This window comes from Lipophrys pholis (genome assembly GCF_963383615.2).
Source record: "Lipophrys pholis genome assembly, chromosome: 15".
Taxonomy (NCBI): domain Eukaryota; kingdom Metazoa; phylum Chordata; class Actinopteri; order Blenniiformes; family Blenniidae; genus Lipophrys; species Lipophrys pholis.
Window position 1 is genome coordinate 4,548,043 of NC_137642.1, and position 17,899 is coordinate 4,565,941.

The 17,899-nt window shown below is 41.4% G+C and overlaps 1 protein-coding gene across 1 annotated transcript in view; it reads left to right on the forward strand.

The window, feature by feature from the left end:
• ttc27 (tetratricopeptide repeat domain 27) overlaps positions 1-17,899 on the forward strand; it is a 101,191-nt gene that overhangs the window by 14,690 nt on the left and 68,602 nt on the right. Inside the window, exons 4-5 of the mRNA XM_080481056.1 lie at positions 9,779-9,919; positions 13,708-13,810. Of these exons, the coding sequence (XP_080337182.1) occupies positions 9,779-9,919; positions 13,708-13,810 (244 nt within the window). The remainder of the gene's footprint in view (positions 1-9,778; positions 9,920-13,707; positions 13,811-17,899) is intronic.

Here is a 17,899-nt window from a genome sequence, read left to right on the forward strand (position 1 = left end):
TATTCTGAATAAGTTTTTGAGAGAACTATGTTCAGACTACTTTTGTCAAACAGGTTTTACCACTTTGAAGTGGAATTAAGTGTTTATAATTCACATTGAAATATAAATGTTTTGTGACAATTCGGGTCAAACCTCTCATACTGCTTTAAGGGAAACTGAAATAGTGCCAATAGTGCTTTTAGCTTTAGACATCTTAGTTGCTCCAAAAATAGACTATTGAGTATATTTGCAATAGCAATGTAAGTATGGGATCGGGAAAGTATCGGTATCGGCCGATACTGAATTCTGAAAAATCGGATTAGTATCGGGGCAAAAAAGTGTGATCGGGACATTCCTATTATATATATATATATATATATATATATATATTATAAATAATTTTTTCTCAACAAGTGAAGCAGGACTGTTTTTATCTTGCTGACGTGTTTCCAGTGCATCTGCACTCTTCCCCAGAGCGTCATCTGACGTGTGATGACGTGTCAGTCTTAATCAGGTGACCGACCTGACAGAATCTGTAAGGCTGGCCATGCCTCTCGCCGTCTGGTGGCCTCTTTTTTTCCATCCCCCAGATACTACCAGACGGCGGGAGGTGTGCCTGTCGTAAGTTAAATGTTTGAAATGAATCGCCCAAATTAACCCATTAATTTTTACAGCACTAGAAAAACCCTCTGATTTATGTTATATATTTAGTGTTTTTAAAGTGTCTATGTTGGTGGGTCATTTGTTTACTGGAATAACTAATTATGGGGTTCAGGATACACTGGTGGACTGATGTTATCGTCCGAAGGAACATCACGCCAAATGTTATTTGGTCGTGCATTAGAAATTAAGTTGTTCCGATTGTTTATCTTTTGAACCTATAAGTTCTGTGAAGGGACTCAAAGAATTGATGGACTCCATTAAACAAAGGAATGATCAACAGACTTGAAAGTAATGTGATTAATTGTGGGCACTCATCAAAATGAAGCAAGACTCCCACTGACCACATGACATTTTTTTCATTTAAATTGAAATGCCACCACATTCACACTTGAGGATCTATTGAAGAAGGTTACAAACTACCTGAAATAAAAATTCATAATGAAGAATAAAGATTTCTATGCTGTTTTGGAGACATTGAAACAGCTCAACAAGGTTGTTCAGCTGCGTTCAAATAAAGAAGAGCTCCACACTGATCAGGAGCAGTGGTTTCACCCAAAATTGAATACATTTGAAAGGTAAAAATGGACTGTAATGCAATGTAAAGACGCAAAAGCAAGAAAACGAAGTGTAAAGGTCACATCAGTCAAAATCATGAGTGTCAACTTGTCCAATGTGCACTCTACTAAGCCATCAGCAGCCTCCGCTTGCAGTCAGAGGAAACCAGGAGAATAGAATGGCACTGGAAGTGAAAACACCTGCATTGAAATAAAAAGGAGCTTTGACCTTCAAGAAGTACAGATTATTGCTGGAAGGAGCTCAAAATTTAACTGGCTTTAGTAGTGTCCACTGTAAAAATTAAGTATATGTAGTATATGAAAGTATATGTAGAATACGAGGTGACCAAAACGGTTGATGAAGTGTTTGGCTATCTTGATAATGCAGCTGTCACATTCACACTATCTCGTCTCTAGGAGCCAGAACCAAGGAAAGAAAGGTGCTTTATCCAATGACGATGGAAATTGATCAATAACGGATCATAACGATCAAATCTCTGATATGAAACGACAAAAAATATAACAAATGCTCATGAAACAGCAATCCCGGCGTTTACGTCCACCTGATGTCACTGTGTCCAGTGGTGATTCACTTAATTTCTTTTCTGAGGGCTTAGAGTGACGTCATTGATTCAAAGATTGATGATGATACATTCATCCATCCGTCTGCCTTCGTTGCCACTTTGTATGGTGGCGGTATAGAGAGCAATGAGTCCAAACGTCTGTTTCAGGGGTAGACTGCAGCAGCTCTGTGCTTCACTAAACACGGCACAGATACTGTCACCATGGACCAAAGTGTCCTTAGAATGTGTACTTGGAATCAAAAGATCATCTGATGTCAAGCGTTCGAAAAAACAAACAGTGTATTCATGCTTCCACCTTTCAAGGGACTTAAATTCTAACAGAATTAAGCAGAACAGCACAAATGGCAATCGAACACTGTTTTCTGATCGTCTTAGCTTTAAAAAAGGAAAAGCAAGTACAAAAACAGAACAGTTCCATTTGTGGACTGGGTCTTTAATAGTGGCATACTTGGTGTTGGTGAAAGATTGTTCTGTAAAAACTTAATGCTTTCTTGTTTTGGTCATCAGTTCTGGATACCCACAACTTTCGAAGCAGCGAGAAAAATTTAGTTTGGTTGTTTGTTTGCAGTAAAAACCATACAACAGCTTGAGAGGGAAAAATGGCTGATGCCTGATAAACCTCTCTTGACAAACGTAGGAATGGACAACTTCGGACCATAACAGCTCAAAAAACAAAAAGGTTGCACTGTCATCAATAGATAAGGATTTTGCACTTGTTCTCCTTGTACTCTACACATTGAAGTCTCCCACACTCTTCACATGGAATCATGCATAAATGCAGTTTGACTCTTCTTGTGTCGAGGAGGCCAGGTAGAATTCATCAGGCCTCATGATGGTATCAACCTTGTTGGAGCTCATGGAGAACTCCGACTTGCCACACAGAAGATGGCCCAAACCAAGGTACAGAATAATCTCGCTGTAAAAGGGATTTGCTGAATCTTAAATCCACCTGCTGGACCATGGGGCGGTGTATGGGAGCGACAAGCGAGACTGGTGAAGAGGACATTAAGGTCAATCTAGGAGAACAAACAATAGATATGGAGTGGAATCTATCAACAACAATACACCGATAACGTTGTCTGAAGAAGCTAATGACTTTGAGGCACTGACACTAAACCATCTGTTCCTCAAGATAAAACCCGGCTCCCTCCTGGTCTTTTTGATGTGGACGATCACTACTCATGGCGAACGTTGGATGTAAACTCGGTGTTTAGGGGATTTTTCTTTGGAAAAGATGGTTAAAAAAATACCTTCAAGAACGCTACACATAGCACATGGAAAAAGTGACTAGAGCTCGGAGACTTAGTTATAGTTTAAAATGGAATTTCACCAAGAAATTCCTGGTTACTGCTTATGCTGGATTCAATGGGTCTTGCTCAACAGGTGCTAGATGAAATTAGATCTAATAGTTTGGAAATGCTTGTTGATAAACTTGATGAACCTCATTTGTAAGGCTGTTGACAAAGACCTCATTTACACAACAACATCTCAAGTGAAAATACAAAGCTTTCGTGTTTTGGATGTCCGTATACATGACAGTAGTGGTTAGAGCCACCAGACTTAAACTTTCTGAAAACTTCTCCCAAGGTGGAACTTTCTTGTTGTATCTTAATAAATATTTAGAAATGATAATGAAATGTTGCATTGATTCTGTATTGTGTTTTTTTTCCCCCTTGAAACTTCACCCAATGTTTAATCCTGGCCTTTACGGATCCATTTTCCCGCCGGTGTGTGAGGCGAGCTGAGTAAGAGCACAAGGCTGTGCAGGAGAAGCGCCCTGTAATGAAGCATCTCTGGGGTCCTAATTACGGCGGGTTGAGGAAATTGCTTCTTCTTGGCACTGCGGCGCTGCGAGCACAATCGTGCATCTCTCCCTGCCATTACACCAGGAGAGAGAGCCGTTTCTTTTATCCAAGTAATTCCTCTGGCATCAGTGATTTATCTGCGCTGTCACACCCAGGAGCCTGTGCTCTAAAGCGGGTCGTCCATACGTGGCTGACAGCACAGGTGAAACGGAGGACAACCACTGTCATGTGCATTTAATTCATCTCCAGACACCAGAAAGGCAACTGCACTTTAATTTTTAATTAATGATGACCCCCCCGGAATAAGTGAAAACTAATCATAACTAAGTTCAATAATGACCAAGTGAAACCGGGGCATCGAAATACACACAATAAAGATAACATCACCGATGTGATCAGAAACACACAACATAGCAGCAGTCGGAGCTTTAAAACACAGCTGCCCTTCCTTTGTGGTCAATCTGTGTAAACTCCCTTGAAGTGGGATTAGTGGTCTGGATATATTGGTCTCTGCCACCCTCACCACCCACGGCAGGTCCCTCCTCCCTCCCTCCTTCTGGCCAGGGATGAGTGAGGTGAGCTTTCTTCATTTCACCAAGGGAGTCAAATCTCTGCTGGGCCACCACAAAGATGTGAGGTCAACAAGTGTTGTGATAATGGTATGATTTAAAGTGGGTGAAGCTTTTGGTTTGACATTTGTTCTTTCAAAGAACAGTGCTCTTTCTCTTGCTCCACCACCCCAGCTATGACTGAGCTGCGCTACGTTTGATCATGTTCATATTGTCATCAATTTATGATTTCTTGTGCAACCCTAATGAAGACTAAGGAAAAGGAGCAGCACAGCTGCTTGTGAAAAACTCTTTTCGGTCGCCTTTTTTGTTGTTGTTTATCAGTCCTACTATGACTTTGCCATCAGCATATGTGATTATGATGTTATTGGGTTGGATGGGTTAACAGTCACAGTGAAGATGAGGTAGAAGAGGCGCCGAGTACACGTCTCTGGTCTTTTGGATTAGTTTCCTGCCTTTAAAGTCATGGACGGATAAATCAAATATATTTCTTTACAGAAATTCAAACGTAGCTTTGTTGCCGGATTACGCCATAACTGAGTTCCAATTGTAATCCCAGTCTAATCCTAAACCGGAGCAGGACAGAGAACGTGTTAATGTCAATATCATGATATAAGTACTACATTTAACTCCTGCTGCTGCAGGTAAAAATATCTGCTACACTTACTCTCCTGAATTGTTGTCAGAAAGGAGAATCTGAGACTGAAGTCGACCTGCCTCGCAGCTCTCTACAGACCTGTGACAAAGGATAAGATCATGAATACAAGAGGCTGAAATGAGTTTTGCTGCCTAACGTGTCCGGCCTCACAATCACAGCCATTTCTCGTGCAGACGCCATCGTCTGAGAGCAGAACCTGGGCCAGAACACGCTGCAGGGGTTTCATTATATTACTTCTCTTCCGAGAACACTCTGTGGTTCTTCACTGCGAGCTGTAAATTGAAGAAAAGAAGCACTAGAAGTTATGGTTGCTCTGCTTCATGAGCCAGCCTGGGACAAACATTAGCAATGAACCATTGAATAAAATAATAATTATTTCGCTTGAGTCAATGAGTCAACAAGCAGTGTTGTGCAAGTTATTCAAGACCCGTCATTCACTATACTGTTGCTTCTTTTTGCCCCATATTTGATTAAAACAATTGCTTTATTAAATCCATTCATGAAAGACAAACACAATTTTGAAACTAACATTTTGGTTAATTAACTTTGCTATCATTTATGTTGATTCTCTTGTTTGTGCTTCAACCTTCATTAAGTCTGCCGTCACTTTTCTTTTGCTTTTCCAGCAGAGTGCAATTGGCACAACCATGAGCCAGAGATTTAGTGGTCACGGCTCTTTGAGTGTTTGCAGGCGGTTTCTCTGGCTCTGCCGGTAGCATCTCAAGCGGCTGATGACCCAGCAGCACTTGATGGCACTGCTGCATCATCTGTTTGGGAATTAGGACCATCTCTCAGACAAGATGCTGAGGATTATTTGCCATTTTAAAAATGATATAGTTTTTCATGAATGAATTTGAAAAAGCAAATGTTTTAAGGAAATAGGTGCAAAAAAAAAAGAAAATGCAAGCAACAGTAATGAAGGACTGGTCTTAAATAACTTACACCACTGCTTGTTCACTCATTGGCTAAATTATTTCATTCAGTGGTTCATTGCTAATGTTGCCCCAGGTTTCTTTGATCGTAAAGTCTTTGGCACCGGATTAGTGGAGAGAGATTGGGACTGAGTTGTCACGGCTTTGTGGCGCTTTGCAGGGAGTTTCAGAGCTCTGGCTCTGCTGGAAGCATCACCAGCAGCCGATGACCCAGCAGCACATGATGGTACTGCTGCAGGTCCACAAGATGCCCCCTTTCCACCAAGAAGGTGCTAGTACCATTGCTTAGTTGGTTGAAATCTTGCACCTCCTAAGAACCCGTTTCGTTTCCATTGACGAGGAGCCAAGTGAGAGCCACGTCATTGTGTCACAGTGAAAATGTCAGTACGTCACTGCATCCCTTATATGTAACCCTAAAAACTGTCTAAGAATCCACATCAGGCATGAAGCCGTTGTGGTTCACTGGTAAAAGTCTTGCCTCCGATGTGGGAGAAACGGTTTTTAAGGCCTGGTTGTGTCAAAGAATCTCAAAATATGTTTAGGTCAGTTTTTTTATTCTTTTGTCCACCAATAGCTGTTTACCCAATAACGCTCTATAATCTTTTTTTTTTTTTTTTTTAAACTTCCAAATTCTGTGGAGGAGCTGATGGAGGCTCTGCTGGTATCCTGCTGCTGCCGTCTCCCAAGACCGTCCAGCAGTAGGACAGGACAGGTTCCACTCAGAGCAGGCTTCGCCATGGTTGAGTGCACATGCTCAGCTGCCAGCATTGCTGCAGAGGTTGAAGGTTTGAGGGTCAGCCTGTGATGGGGAGGTCAGCCTGTCAGAGCCTCAGCCATACGCACTACACTGCATCAAACTGGTCTGCATGGCTGTCGTCCCAGAAGGAAGTTTTTTCCAAAGAGGAGACTCCAGAATGCCCACAAACAGTGTGCTGAAGACAAGCAGACTCAGGACGTGGATTAATGGAACCATGTCCTGTGCTCTGATGAGACCAAGATCATTGTATGATTCAGATGGTGTCTAGCGTGTGTGGTGGAAACCAGGTGAGGAGTAAAGAAATCACTATGCTCTGTATGTTTCACACATGAATAATGGCTTCGGTTTTTTTGTTCAACCCAGAGAATGTAGTGTTAATTTTGACAACAAATTCTGATTGTCTTTTGAGTAACGTACCATTTAGTTTTAGTCATCTGAAGCCTTTTTAGTCAACTAGATCCACAGTCGACTAAATGTTTCACCAGAATATTTGGTCATTGGAAATATCCATCAGTCTGTTATGGAATGGTATTCAGGTTTCTTATGTAATGCAGACACAGATTTAACAGTTGTAACACAAAACGTAGATTTTATTTAATTTTTTATGTCAAAAACATGACCATGGCAGTTTCACAAAAGATAATCTCACATAAATTAATTAAAGTCTAGTCACCTTTGTTTATATTACACTTTAAGACTACTACTTCTGTATCTGAGGCTGAATAAAGGAGGGATTTTTTTTTCTTTCTCATGCCCAATCTACTTGGCTCGCTCGCTCGCTCTCTCGCTCGCTCTCTCGCTCTCTTTTGTTTAGGTTTTATCGAGTTTCTGTCCGTGAAAAAGGTTTGTTGACTAATATTTTTCGTCATAGTTTTAGTCAATGAAATGAACACAGGCAGAATGAACTCAAGTTTGGTCATGGATTCAATCAATCTCCACACATCAAACGTCTGTAGTCTTTTTGAACACAGTGTCCCATGGTGCTTTAAGGTTTGTGACTGGTTGTGGTCGCCTCACTCACCACTGTGAACTGGAGCCAGAGCTGAGTGGCGTTCAGTCAGCGGAGGAGCTTCACTCACTGGATGACCTGAGTGTACAAGGCTCTTGTTGGCTTGGTTCCCTCCCGCTTATGTTCTCTTCTCCAGAGAACCAACAGCCATTACTCTTTACGCTCCAGTGACATTTTTCATTTGCACGGTCCTGAACTGCAAAAGCGAGCTTTTAGTTTCTCTGCCCACTCTGCTTGGAACCCCCTCTGAATAGAAACCTGATGTCCAAGTTGGTTTCATTGAATCATTTCCAGTATTATGCATCAAAGTGCAAGTTTCGATCAGTCAGATATTGTGTTTTTAAAGCCTTTTATAGCGAATTAATGCACCTTAATTTTATGACTAACTCCATGTCACTGGATCATCACTGTAGACAGCTGGTACAGAACTGCTTCTTTCAGCTGCGTAACATCGGCAAGCTCAGGTCCATGATGTCCAGAGAAGAACTCCAAATGATTATCCATGCATTTGTGTCCTCACACCTGGACTACTGCAACAGCCTCTTCACATGCCTCAACAAAAAAAGAGCTGCTTGGTTACAGTTAGTCCAGAACTCAGCCGCCAGACTTTAGACCAGCACCACCAGGAGGAACCATCTTCCCCCTGTGTTAGGATCTCTTCACTGGCTCCCTGTTGAGTCTCGTGTTCAATATAAAATCTTGGTGCTAACCTTTCGAGCCCTACATGGTCAAGCTCCTCCTTACATTGCCGACCTCATAAAGCCCTACAGCTCGACTGGGAGCTTGAGATCGTCTGGGCAGAACCTTTTAAAGGTTCCACGTACCTGCTTTAAAACTCGGGGAGACCGATCATTCAAAGCTGCTGCGCCCCGACTCTGGAATGAACTCCCACTCGACCTGCGCTCCCTGGACTCAGCAGACATCTTTAAAAAGTGCCTAAAAACACTTTTTTTTTTGCCAAAGCATTCTAGTCCAATCGACCCACGCTGCCACTGACTCTCAGCATTTGTTGTGTTTTTATCTGTTTTCACTGTGAAGCACTTTGTGACTATGTCTGTGAAAAGTGCTATACAAATAAAATTTACTTACTTACTTACTGTTGCACTTTATTCCAATCTGTTTTACCTAATCTGCATTTTATCTTTTCAAATGTGTCTAGTAATCTGCATTCATTATTTTAACTGTTGTATACTGTTAAAGGTGTTGTCTTTTAAATGTGATGGTTTGAACAGATCTTGTTCTCAATGAGTTTTCTTCCTGGTTAGATGAAGTTTATCATATAAATACCAATTGAATCAATGACCTGTCAGCCATGCGCTCTCTGCATTCCACAGCCAATTAGAGGAGAGGTAGGAGAAGTGAGAGGACACCAATTTTATCAGCTTTCAGTCAGAATGAATTTATAAATGTGGTTTAAAATACGACCATGTTTGTGTCGAATGTTTCCCGAATCACTTTTTCTGCTGCTGTGAGTTTAATCACATATGTGCTGAGTCGAATCGAATCTTCTCACTCTGCAGTGTCTGACAAAAGCCCCTCTCCTCTGATTGGCTGTGGGACGAAAGCCCCTCTCCTCTGATTGGCTGTGGAATCAGTCGACATCCGATCAGCACCCACCTTTTGTGCAATAGACTGACTACACAGTTTTTCCCCACATATCTCAGTGAAGGGGTGTGGTTTGTGATTTGTAGTTGAAGGACTAGATAATGGACTTGATTTTCATTGAATACTGTTTGAGTTGGACTAAATGAAGTACTAGTTCACAAATGGGGTTAAAAACATGACTAATATTGCTTGAAAATGGATTATATAATATTTTGATTTTAAAACGTGGCAAAGTAGATGTAATTTTAAATAAAATAAATTCATGTTAAAACAGTACATGAAAAGAAAGAAACTTGACTTGGAGTTGACCTAAAAAACGTTTTTGTTCACAACTATATAATGCAAATTATGTTTAATATAGAAAAAAGTAAAGATTCTTTCAGTCTGCAAAGGTTCTTCTCATTATATGAATGTCTATTTGATCTGAGAAGTGTTTATATATTTGTTTCTCACGGCAGAAATGAAATGGTCAACTGAGCAAATGTTCAAACCGTGATTGAGGAACATCTTTTTTTGTTTAAAGTGATGCATAAATTAGTTTTTCAAGCTTATAAAATACAGTATTATTTATTTGTTTGCATATTTGATGAATCTGTTTTTGAAAACCATGTAAGATAGACAGATAATGAACGTTAGGTTTGACCTTTACCTTCTGATCGGCAGCCCTCCGGCCTGGATGAAGCCATCCACTCCAGCTTGCTCCTGGATGGGGAGTCTGTGTACACCCTGGTGGCCAATCCATTCCTCCTCTTGCTGTCCAGGGTCATCCTCACCAAGTGCTCCTCCAAGATGGACAGCCTCCAGGTAAGTCTGCCTTTCTGTCACCAGGACCAAAAGTCGGAGACAGTTCCCTGCAAAAACATTCTGACACTATACAACTTCACAGATAAATATACAGACTTTCTAGTTGACAGATGACCAAGTTGGATTGTTATTACGGCGACCCTCAACTATAAAACTATGAAGTCCCAGGAGAATCTGGACTGGGAGTCATGATACTATGGAGGAAACATTGTTCTTGTGCACATGCACAGTAGCTGGACAATCAGAACAATTGAATACACCGGTAGTGTTGCCGCTGTCTACTTGGGATGGAGCCCTAAGTGTTTCTAGAAAGTGTCGTTTTCAGGCATTTACATAGTGAATGACTGTTTTTGAAAAGTTTCACCTTGGGTGTTGTTTTCAAAAAGTTGCATTTTAAGTCACTCCGAGCACCAATGTCGTGTGAACACACATCCAAAATGAACTAAAGTATTGCGTTTTGACTTGAAATGATTGCAGTGTAAACGGGCCCTGAGTTCGGACTTCGTGGTTTTTAAAAAGCACTGAAGCTACTCACAGACGAGTGAGATGCACCTCTTTGTAACCAGCTCTTGTCTGGTTAGAATTCTTCACAGCCTTGTCCACATGATAAAATCTCCTCCAAATTAAAAAAAATATTAATAAATGAATTTGATTGTTTGATTGAAATCCATTAGCTTTCACCTGCCTCTGCAGTGATCACTTCACAACTCAAAATTCGAATATTTATCATTTTGAAACACAATGGCAGACTTTTTTTAGTCATTCAAATTTAGTCGGATGGTTCATAAGAGCATTTTCTGTAGTGTAAACATGGATTACTGATTTGCACTTTAACAGAGATGAGGAATGACCTAACCGAACACATGTATGTCCTGGTGTAATATTTTTACTTAATAACAGCCTGAACACATTTTTATTGCTGTAAGCAGAAAGGCAGGTCAGTATAAAGGGTGCACTATGTTTTTTCTTTTAAAAACTTGCCTTTAATATTTAATTTGGCATCTGAAACAACTTTTTATTATTAATGCTCACAGTAAATGCGAAAGGTCATTTCCATGCCGTTAACAATGTGCATTGCGGATGAGATTTTAACAGGCATTTCAACAGGTCAGCCACGCTTGGCTTGAGAACTGGTTTGTTTTCATGGGTGATAGTGAGGCTGTATCGTTTAATATGCACCAGGGCTGTGAACTGTATGCATAAAACTATTCTAAATGGAAAATACTGGATGAGAATTTCCCGGCGGGTGGTTGAACTTGTCAGGTTAAACTTGTAATTTAAATCTGAGGAAAGCCAGAGTTGGACACTGTATGTGTTGGAGCTCCATATATTAGATACTTCCTTCATGTTTCCCCTCTATTGTGCCGTATCATGTGAATACATATTTAAAATTCATGGTTGCCAGTGTTTTAGTTGTCTACTTTATTGGAGAGGACTCACTGAGAGATGCACATACGAAATACAAGGATTTTCACCGAGCGCCAAAAGCAAGGAACTTAGTGTTCAGTTATTATTGCTGCTTCTTAAGTACTCTACAGTTGAAAAGCATTTTTATTCCCTTTTTAAATACTGCATTACTACATTTGTGATATATATGCTTTTTGGATGAGCTGTATGTGTGTTTCATCGACACCAAAAATGCCTCAGCTGAAAAAGAATCTGAAATACATGAACAGGATTTCATGAAACTTTTATTTTAAGATACGAACTCGCCCAAATAAATTCATACCCAGAATTCTCATAATTTGATAAGAATTCTGTTGGATGCTCTAGTTCTTTTGCATGCGACTGCGGGTCATTGAATACATTTTTAATTGTCTTGTTGCTTCTAGCATCAATCATTCAATCTACAAAACAACATCAAACGAGTCGATAGCAGATGCTTGTCTTTGGAAGAGAACATTTATCACCTTTATGGGAATAACCAGAATGCAAAAACTGGTGAATGTTGAAAGGGAAGTGTACTGAGGTGTCTCATGAAAATGAGAGGAAACCAGATTATAAAAAAAGATTGCGTAGGACCAAAATACTCTTAATCTTTTTTCGAACGGTCTGTTGAGAGAGATACACATATAACTGTGACATAGCGATGTATATAGTGAGAGATTTATGCAGTGAGAAAGGAAAGGAGGCTCAGTGCAGGAAGGTTCTTCCTGCAGTCTAAACCTAGAGCAGCTTAACTAGAAAATGGTCCAGACTGACCTCAACCAGTCCTGCTGTGTGATACTCCTACATATAAAGCAATTTAAGGGAAATGGACTTTCCATTTGACTTGTTATAACAAGTACTAGACCAAACTTTGGATTGATAACTAATATTTATAGTTTTCAGCCAAAATGGTTGCTGTGCTAACGGCTTCATGCGTCTGTAAACCACACAGTGAAAGTTGTGTGCTCAGTCATCCTCTGGCCTCAGCTCTTTATATCTCGCAGTCACGCAGCAGAAAATCATTATTGCTGCACTGATGTCACAGGACGGGTTCTGCATTCGTCTACAGGTGCTTGTGTCGGCATTAGCAGTAGAGACATGGTCACAAATGCAACAATGCCTTTCCTCTATGAGGTGATTCGGTGTTAATATGCCTCTTTAAATGCTAATGAGGGAGAAGAGATTTAATTAGCAGCACTGTTTCCTCACCACGTAGCGTGGAGCCGAGGTCGTCTACCTGCTAGTGTGAAATCCCTCCATCGCCCCTGCAGATAATGGTTTTCACCCCCTTCTGTAACTCCATTCATCCATATTCCTCCCCTTCCGGCAGCTGCTCACAGCCCGCTGCACAACAGTAAATAAGGAGGGATAGCACGACGCTGCGCTCATCGCGGCGTGTACGGTTGTGCTGACACGCGGGATGTACGTGTGAACACGCTTAGTTAGAGCACAAGCGTGTTTGCTGGGGGAAAGTGATTCACTGAGACAGACAATTAAACCTCCATGCAACCATGCGACTGAGGATGGGGTTATCTTACACTGGAAATCTTCTCTGACACACAGGTTTGTTTATTTGACATGGTTCACTTATAGGCTGGCGGTACCCAATGACTACAAGGGTGTACAAGTGGCGAGGGGCTAAGAGGAAATATAGCTGCTTACATGGCTGCAAGACATCCACTTTTTTCCCCTCTCCTGCCGCTTTCTGTTAAGGTCAGATGCAAAAAGCCAAGGAGTCTGCTGTTTTTAGTGCACGGTCAGCACTTAGCTCCAGCATGCAGCACTCGGCATGCTGGTGTTTTATCGGTACTGAAAGGGCCTGGAGATCAGCATTTCATATTTATTTATTCACCTAAACATGTACTTTCTGGGCTGAATGCATGTTGTATTATTAAAGTTGCTGCGACATAAGAAATAGATGCTATACTTGTTTTGCCTGAACATTTAAAGTTACCAGCACACACATACACTACCCACTAAAAGTTGGGGATATTCGACTTTTGATTGAAATATCAGGATGAACCTAAAATGCACTTAACTTAATGTGACTTTCTGTAAAGTTTGTAATGCGCATGTCCAACCTTTCAATGTTTCCGTACTATTTGCACAAGTTACAGCAAAATTCACAACAGGTCTTTCCATGAATGGATCAATACATTTTCTGACTATTGGGATTATTTGCTGTTGCTGCAGAATGGGAATAAACTGACCGTCTTCCTCACCAGCCTTCATCCCCGTGGCCAGAGGTTGATCTATCTATCCGCATTCGTCAACTCTTGACTCCCATTAACTTGTGGGTCCTTCTCACTGTTATTACGCAGACTGAATGACAGTTGTTGTTTTTTTCTCTTGATGTGCAGCTACTGCCCTGGTGGACCCTTCGCTACATCAAACTGCACCAGCAGATCCTGGAGGCCACGTCTGAACAGCTCTTCAAGCTGGCCCAAAGCAGCATTGAGAAAGGTCTGTGAACTCTTTCTTTATCTGTGTCTTTGTGAACCTTTCGCTCTTTACGTGTGACATCCTCAGGACTCATGGAATGTTTACAATGGGAAAAGTTGTTCTGTTTGCCAACACAAAACTGACTTGCTGTATTCCATTTTCAGCCAAAAACCGCATTAAAAAAACTGTAAAACCTGCCTACAGAATCAGGTGCCGGCACCCTGTCAAAACAAAAGTAGAAAAATATACCAGAAAACAGAAAATATATCATGCCTTAACCTCACACATGTGCTTCCATTTGCTCTTCATTTGGATATATGCTGAATACTTACTGTCAGCAGAAAGTGGTGACATATTTATTGAAATCTCTGTGTTTTGAATGTGGATTTCACTTCCAAGCAAGTGTTCTTCTCCACCATCTATTATCGGGTCTTTAACTTTGAACTTCATCTGCCGCTTTAGTTCTTCGTGGAATGGGAGCAGATTGCTGTGTATTGCCAAAACATGCCTAAAAAGCAGCTGGCACAGGCCTTAACAACCTCGCTGACCTGGACAGAATCAGGTCAGTGAATGAGACTTGGCAGACTCGCTACACCCGCCACAGCAGCTCCACTTTCTGTCTCTGGGCACAGACGCACATTGTCCAGATGCAGAACAGAAAGACTTGATAATATACGGGTTCCATTCGCGCTCGGTCTTTTAAATGCCTTGTAGAGAGATCTTATCTGTTTCTTGTGGATATTATGTGTTTTGTTTGCCTTTTTTTAATGTCACCAGTTCCAGAACTAACCGTGGATAGAAAAGTTTCTTGATCTTTAACATCCCATCTCTTTGTGCTCCACATCCAAACAGTCACTGTCCTGTGTCGGTGACTGGAGGCAAGAAACTTCATCACTCTGCTTTAGTGCTTTCCACTGTTTCTCTCAGCAGTTCTGGTTTCTGTCCAGCAGCCCGATAGAGGCCTGGTGGTCTCTGGTGGTCTCTGGTAATCCCTGGTAATCCCTGGTAATCCCTGGTGGTCTCTGGTGTTCTCTGGTGTTCTCTGGTGTTCTCTGGTGGTCTCTGGTGGTCTCTGGTGGTCTCTGGTGGTCTCTGGTAATCTCTGGTAATCTCTGGTGGTCTCTGGTGGTCTCTGGTGGTCTCTTGTGGTCTCTTGTGATTTCTGGTAATCTCTAGTGGTCTCTGGTAATCTCTGGTGGTCTCTGGTAATCTCTGGTGGTCTCTTGTGGTCTCTGGTGATTTCTGGTAATCTCTAGTGGTCTCTGGTGATCTCTTGTGGTCTCTGGTGGTTTCTGGTAATCTCTGGTAATTTCTGGTAATCTCTGGTGGTCAACTTCTCAGCAGCGGATTGGATTCATTCATTCATTCAGTGTTTCTCATGTGAACAACTTTAACAGCGCAATGTTTTTTGACTTTCTATTTTAACGGAATTAAGAAACACCATATAACTTCTGATTTGAAGAAAGCAGGTAGTCTGAGTAATTACATAGTTACCTTTCTTACACGTAACCAAAGTAGTGTAGTTGTTTCTATAGACAGCTTTTATTTGTTTTATGCCTTTGTCCACCCAAGATTTAAAACCTGCATCAGCCATACCCGGTATAAAAAGGTTGTTTGTTTGAAAGAAGAGCATGTATCCTTTTACGTGTTTTCTGACATTCTGTATTATTGGATTTAGTGAAGGCTGTTTCAGTTTTATGTACTCGTCTGAGTGGAGAAAGCTGGAGACTGGGAGCTATGAGAATGCATTTCAATGTTCCTCCTCGCATCTGTTGTAAGATGAAACAAGCATTCTGAACTGAACTGCCCAGTAATCCCACAACATAGTGGCATATTGCGTAGGGCAACTATAGCTGTTATTCCACAAGAAAATCTGGAGGCCGTAAGGGGATATTTTGAAATAAGTATAGAATTTATGGAAATGCATTCATTTTGCGAATGTTTTTGCCAATGAGAGAAACTGGAGGATGTCCATTGGGAGCAATTTGGGGTTCAGTGTTTTGCTCAAGGACACTTTGACACATGGACAGGCAGAGATGGGACTAGAACCTGCAACCTTCTGATTGGGAGACAAGTTCTCTAGGAGACGAGCCACAGCTGCCCCTAAAGTCTTTGACTACTCTAAGTGGTGGCCAGAGCTGGGTGGTTTGTTCCTGCTGACCGAGTTCAGGAGCATCAAGGAGGATTTAGACTCTGGTTTAAGAAGTCTGGATCTGGATTAAGTCATGAAGATTCCTATCTGGTTTGAAAAATTTAAAGTGTGTCAAAACTAAAGTGTCCTAAAACCAGCACAAACACAAAGTGAAGATCGAGTTCGCAATAGATTTCTCCTGTTTTTCATCTCACCAAACATTATGTGTCACTGACCAATAATGTTTGCGAGTCAGCCATTGCAGCTCGACCCAGAATTGTCTACATTGGAGCATTGTACTACGTGTACTTCCTCCATTGTGCGTTCATTGTTACCTGCCATACATGAAGTCCTGTTCAAAAGGTACAGCAAGTGAAAACCTTCCGCCTCTGTCCGTGCACTAAATATTTTAGTTGGAAGAATCACTTTAGCCCAAAGGCTGTGATTTCATGACAAGCTTTTCCACAGAGCTCACGTCTACTTGTGTGTGAAGCATGAAGCAGGCATTAGCTCTCTTATAGTGCCACAATATCCTGCAGAGATGTTAATTTAGAAGCTGCTGTTTGCTTTCATTAGAATAACACTGATTAATTGGTTGAGAGAATATTCTTTGCCTCGGTATCTGAAACTCCTCTCATAGCCACAGAGCCAAAGCATTCTCCCTCTGTATTGTCCCAGCAGGGCTTTTGTCAGAGGGCATTTAAAATGTTCGTGTAATTATTGGTGGTTTTCTCCCTTGGAGTGGAGCTTGGCAGAGTTTTTTGTTTGCAGACAGACAGTGTGATTTGTTGAAGTGCAGTCTGGTGTTGTGCGATGGTTAACAGAGTATGAAGGGTGGACAAGCCACGAAACGGTTCGATCCGTACTCCGGAGGAGTGACGGCGCCTCCGTATGAGCGAGTTGATTGGGAGGTGAGGGGGAGGCTGTGGAAAGCCTGCAGATGAGTTTCCTCACCGCGCGGCCCGGGGAGGTGCTGCCATTATGTCCACCTCGGTTTAGATTTGTTTGCGGCTCAGTGGGGAGAGTGTTGCTGACTTAATTCGCTCGGCTCCTCGCGGTTTTAGTCACACTGTTCATCAGCCGTCAGACAGATTCAATTAACTCTGCTCTGTTCCAATGCATTGTTTCTTTGTTTTATCCGGGGCGTTGTTTGTGCCGAGTTCATGGCAGCAATTCACAAGCAAGATTATTTATACTGAGTGGAACAAAGTAATAGACACCTTGTTGGGGGGTTTTGCTGATTGGATCAGGTGATTGCTAATGGGCTACTAATTATATTCTGAAGGGGAAATACTATTGTCTTTAGGTAATGGCGTCGATTTTAATTCTTCAGATTGAAAATACAAATCAAGAAATACCCGTGTTTCAATCCCTATCAAACATCGAAAGTTCAGAATGAGATGTTTTTGGGGTAAATTGATGTAATTTTTTTGTTATTTTTATTCGAATGTGTCGATTGTACAAATGGTGCTGAACACAAACAGCAGGTGAGTAAATTTTTAACCAATGAAGTTAATCTACAAAGGTTTTTAATGACTGCAAATTGTTTTATTTATTCAATTGAAACATTTAAACAACATAACAAAGTAGTGGTGAGCAACAACATCTTAAACAAAACATGAATATGCAAAAAGTAAAGTTTGGTCCATCTTCAGGAAATTTGTTCACCTAAGCATCAAATGTGAAGAGAATAATGATGAGGAGTGCCAAGTAACCCTGTTAGTGTTTTCCTTCAGGGGTTCTGGGTCGTACAGAGAGAGTCATTAGTTGTAGAGCATGTAGCTGGTTAACAGTATTAACAAAGAAGTCTGACGATTGTCACTCCAATCAGCAGACGACTGCGTTGTTCCTCCTTATGGAACTGGTACCAATGTGCATGGTTCCTCAACAGACGGCTTACAAAGATGGTAATGGTTGGGTACGGTTCTTTCGGTACTCTCCACAATGTTTGTGAGTGGACGCGCACAAAAAACCGTGTC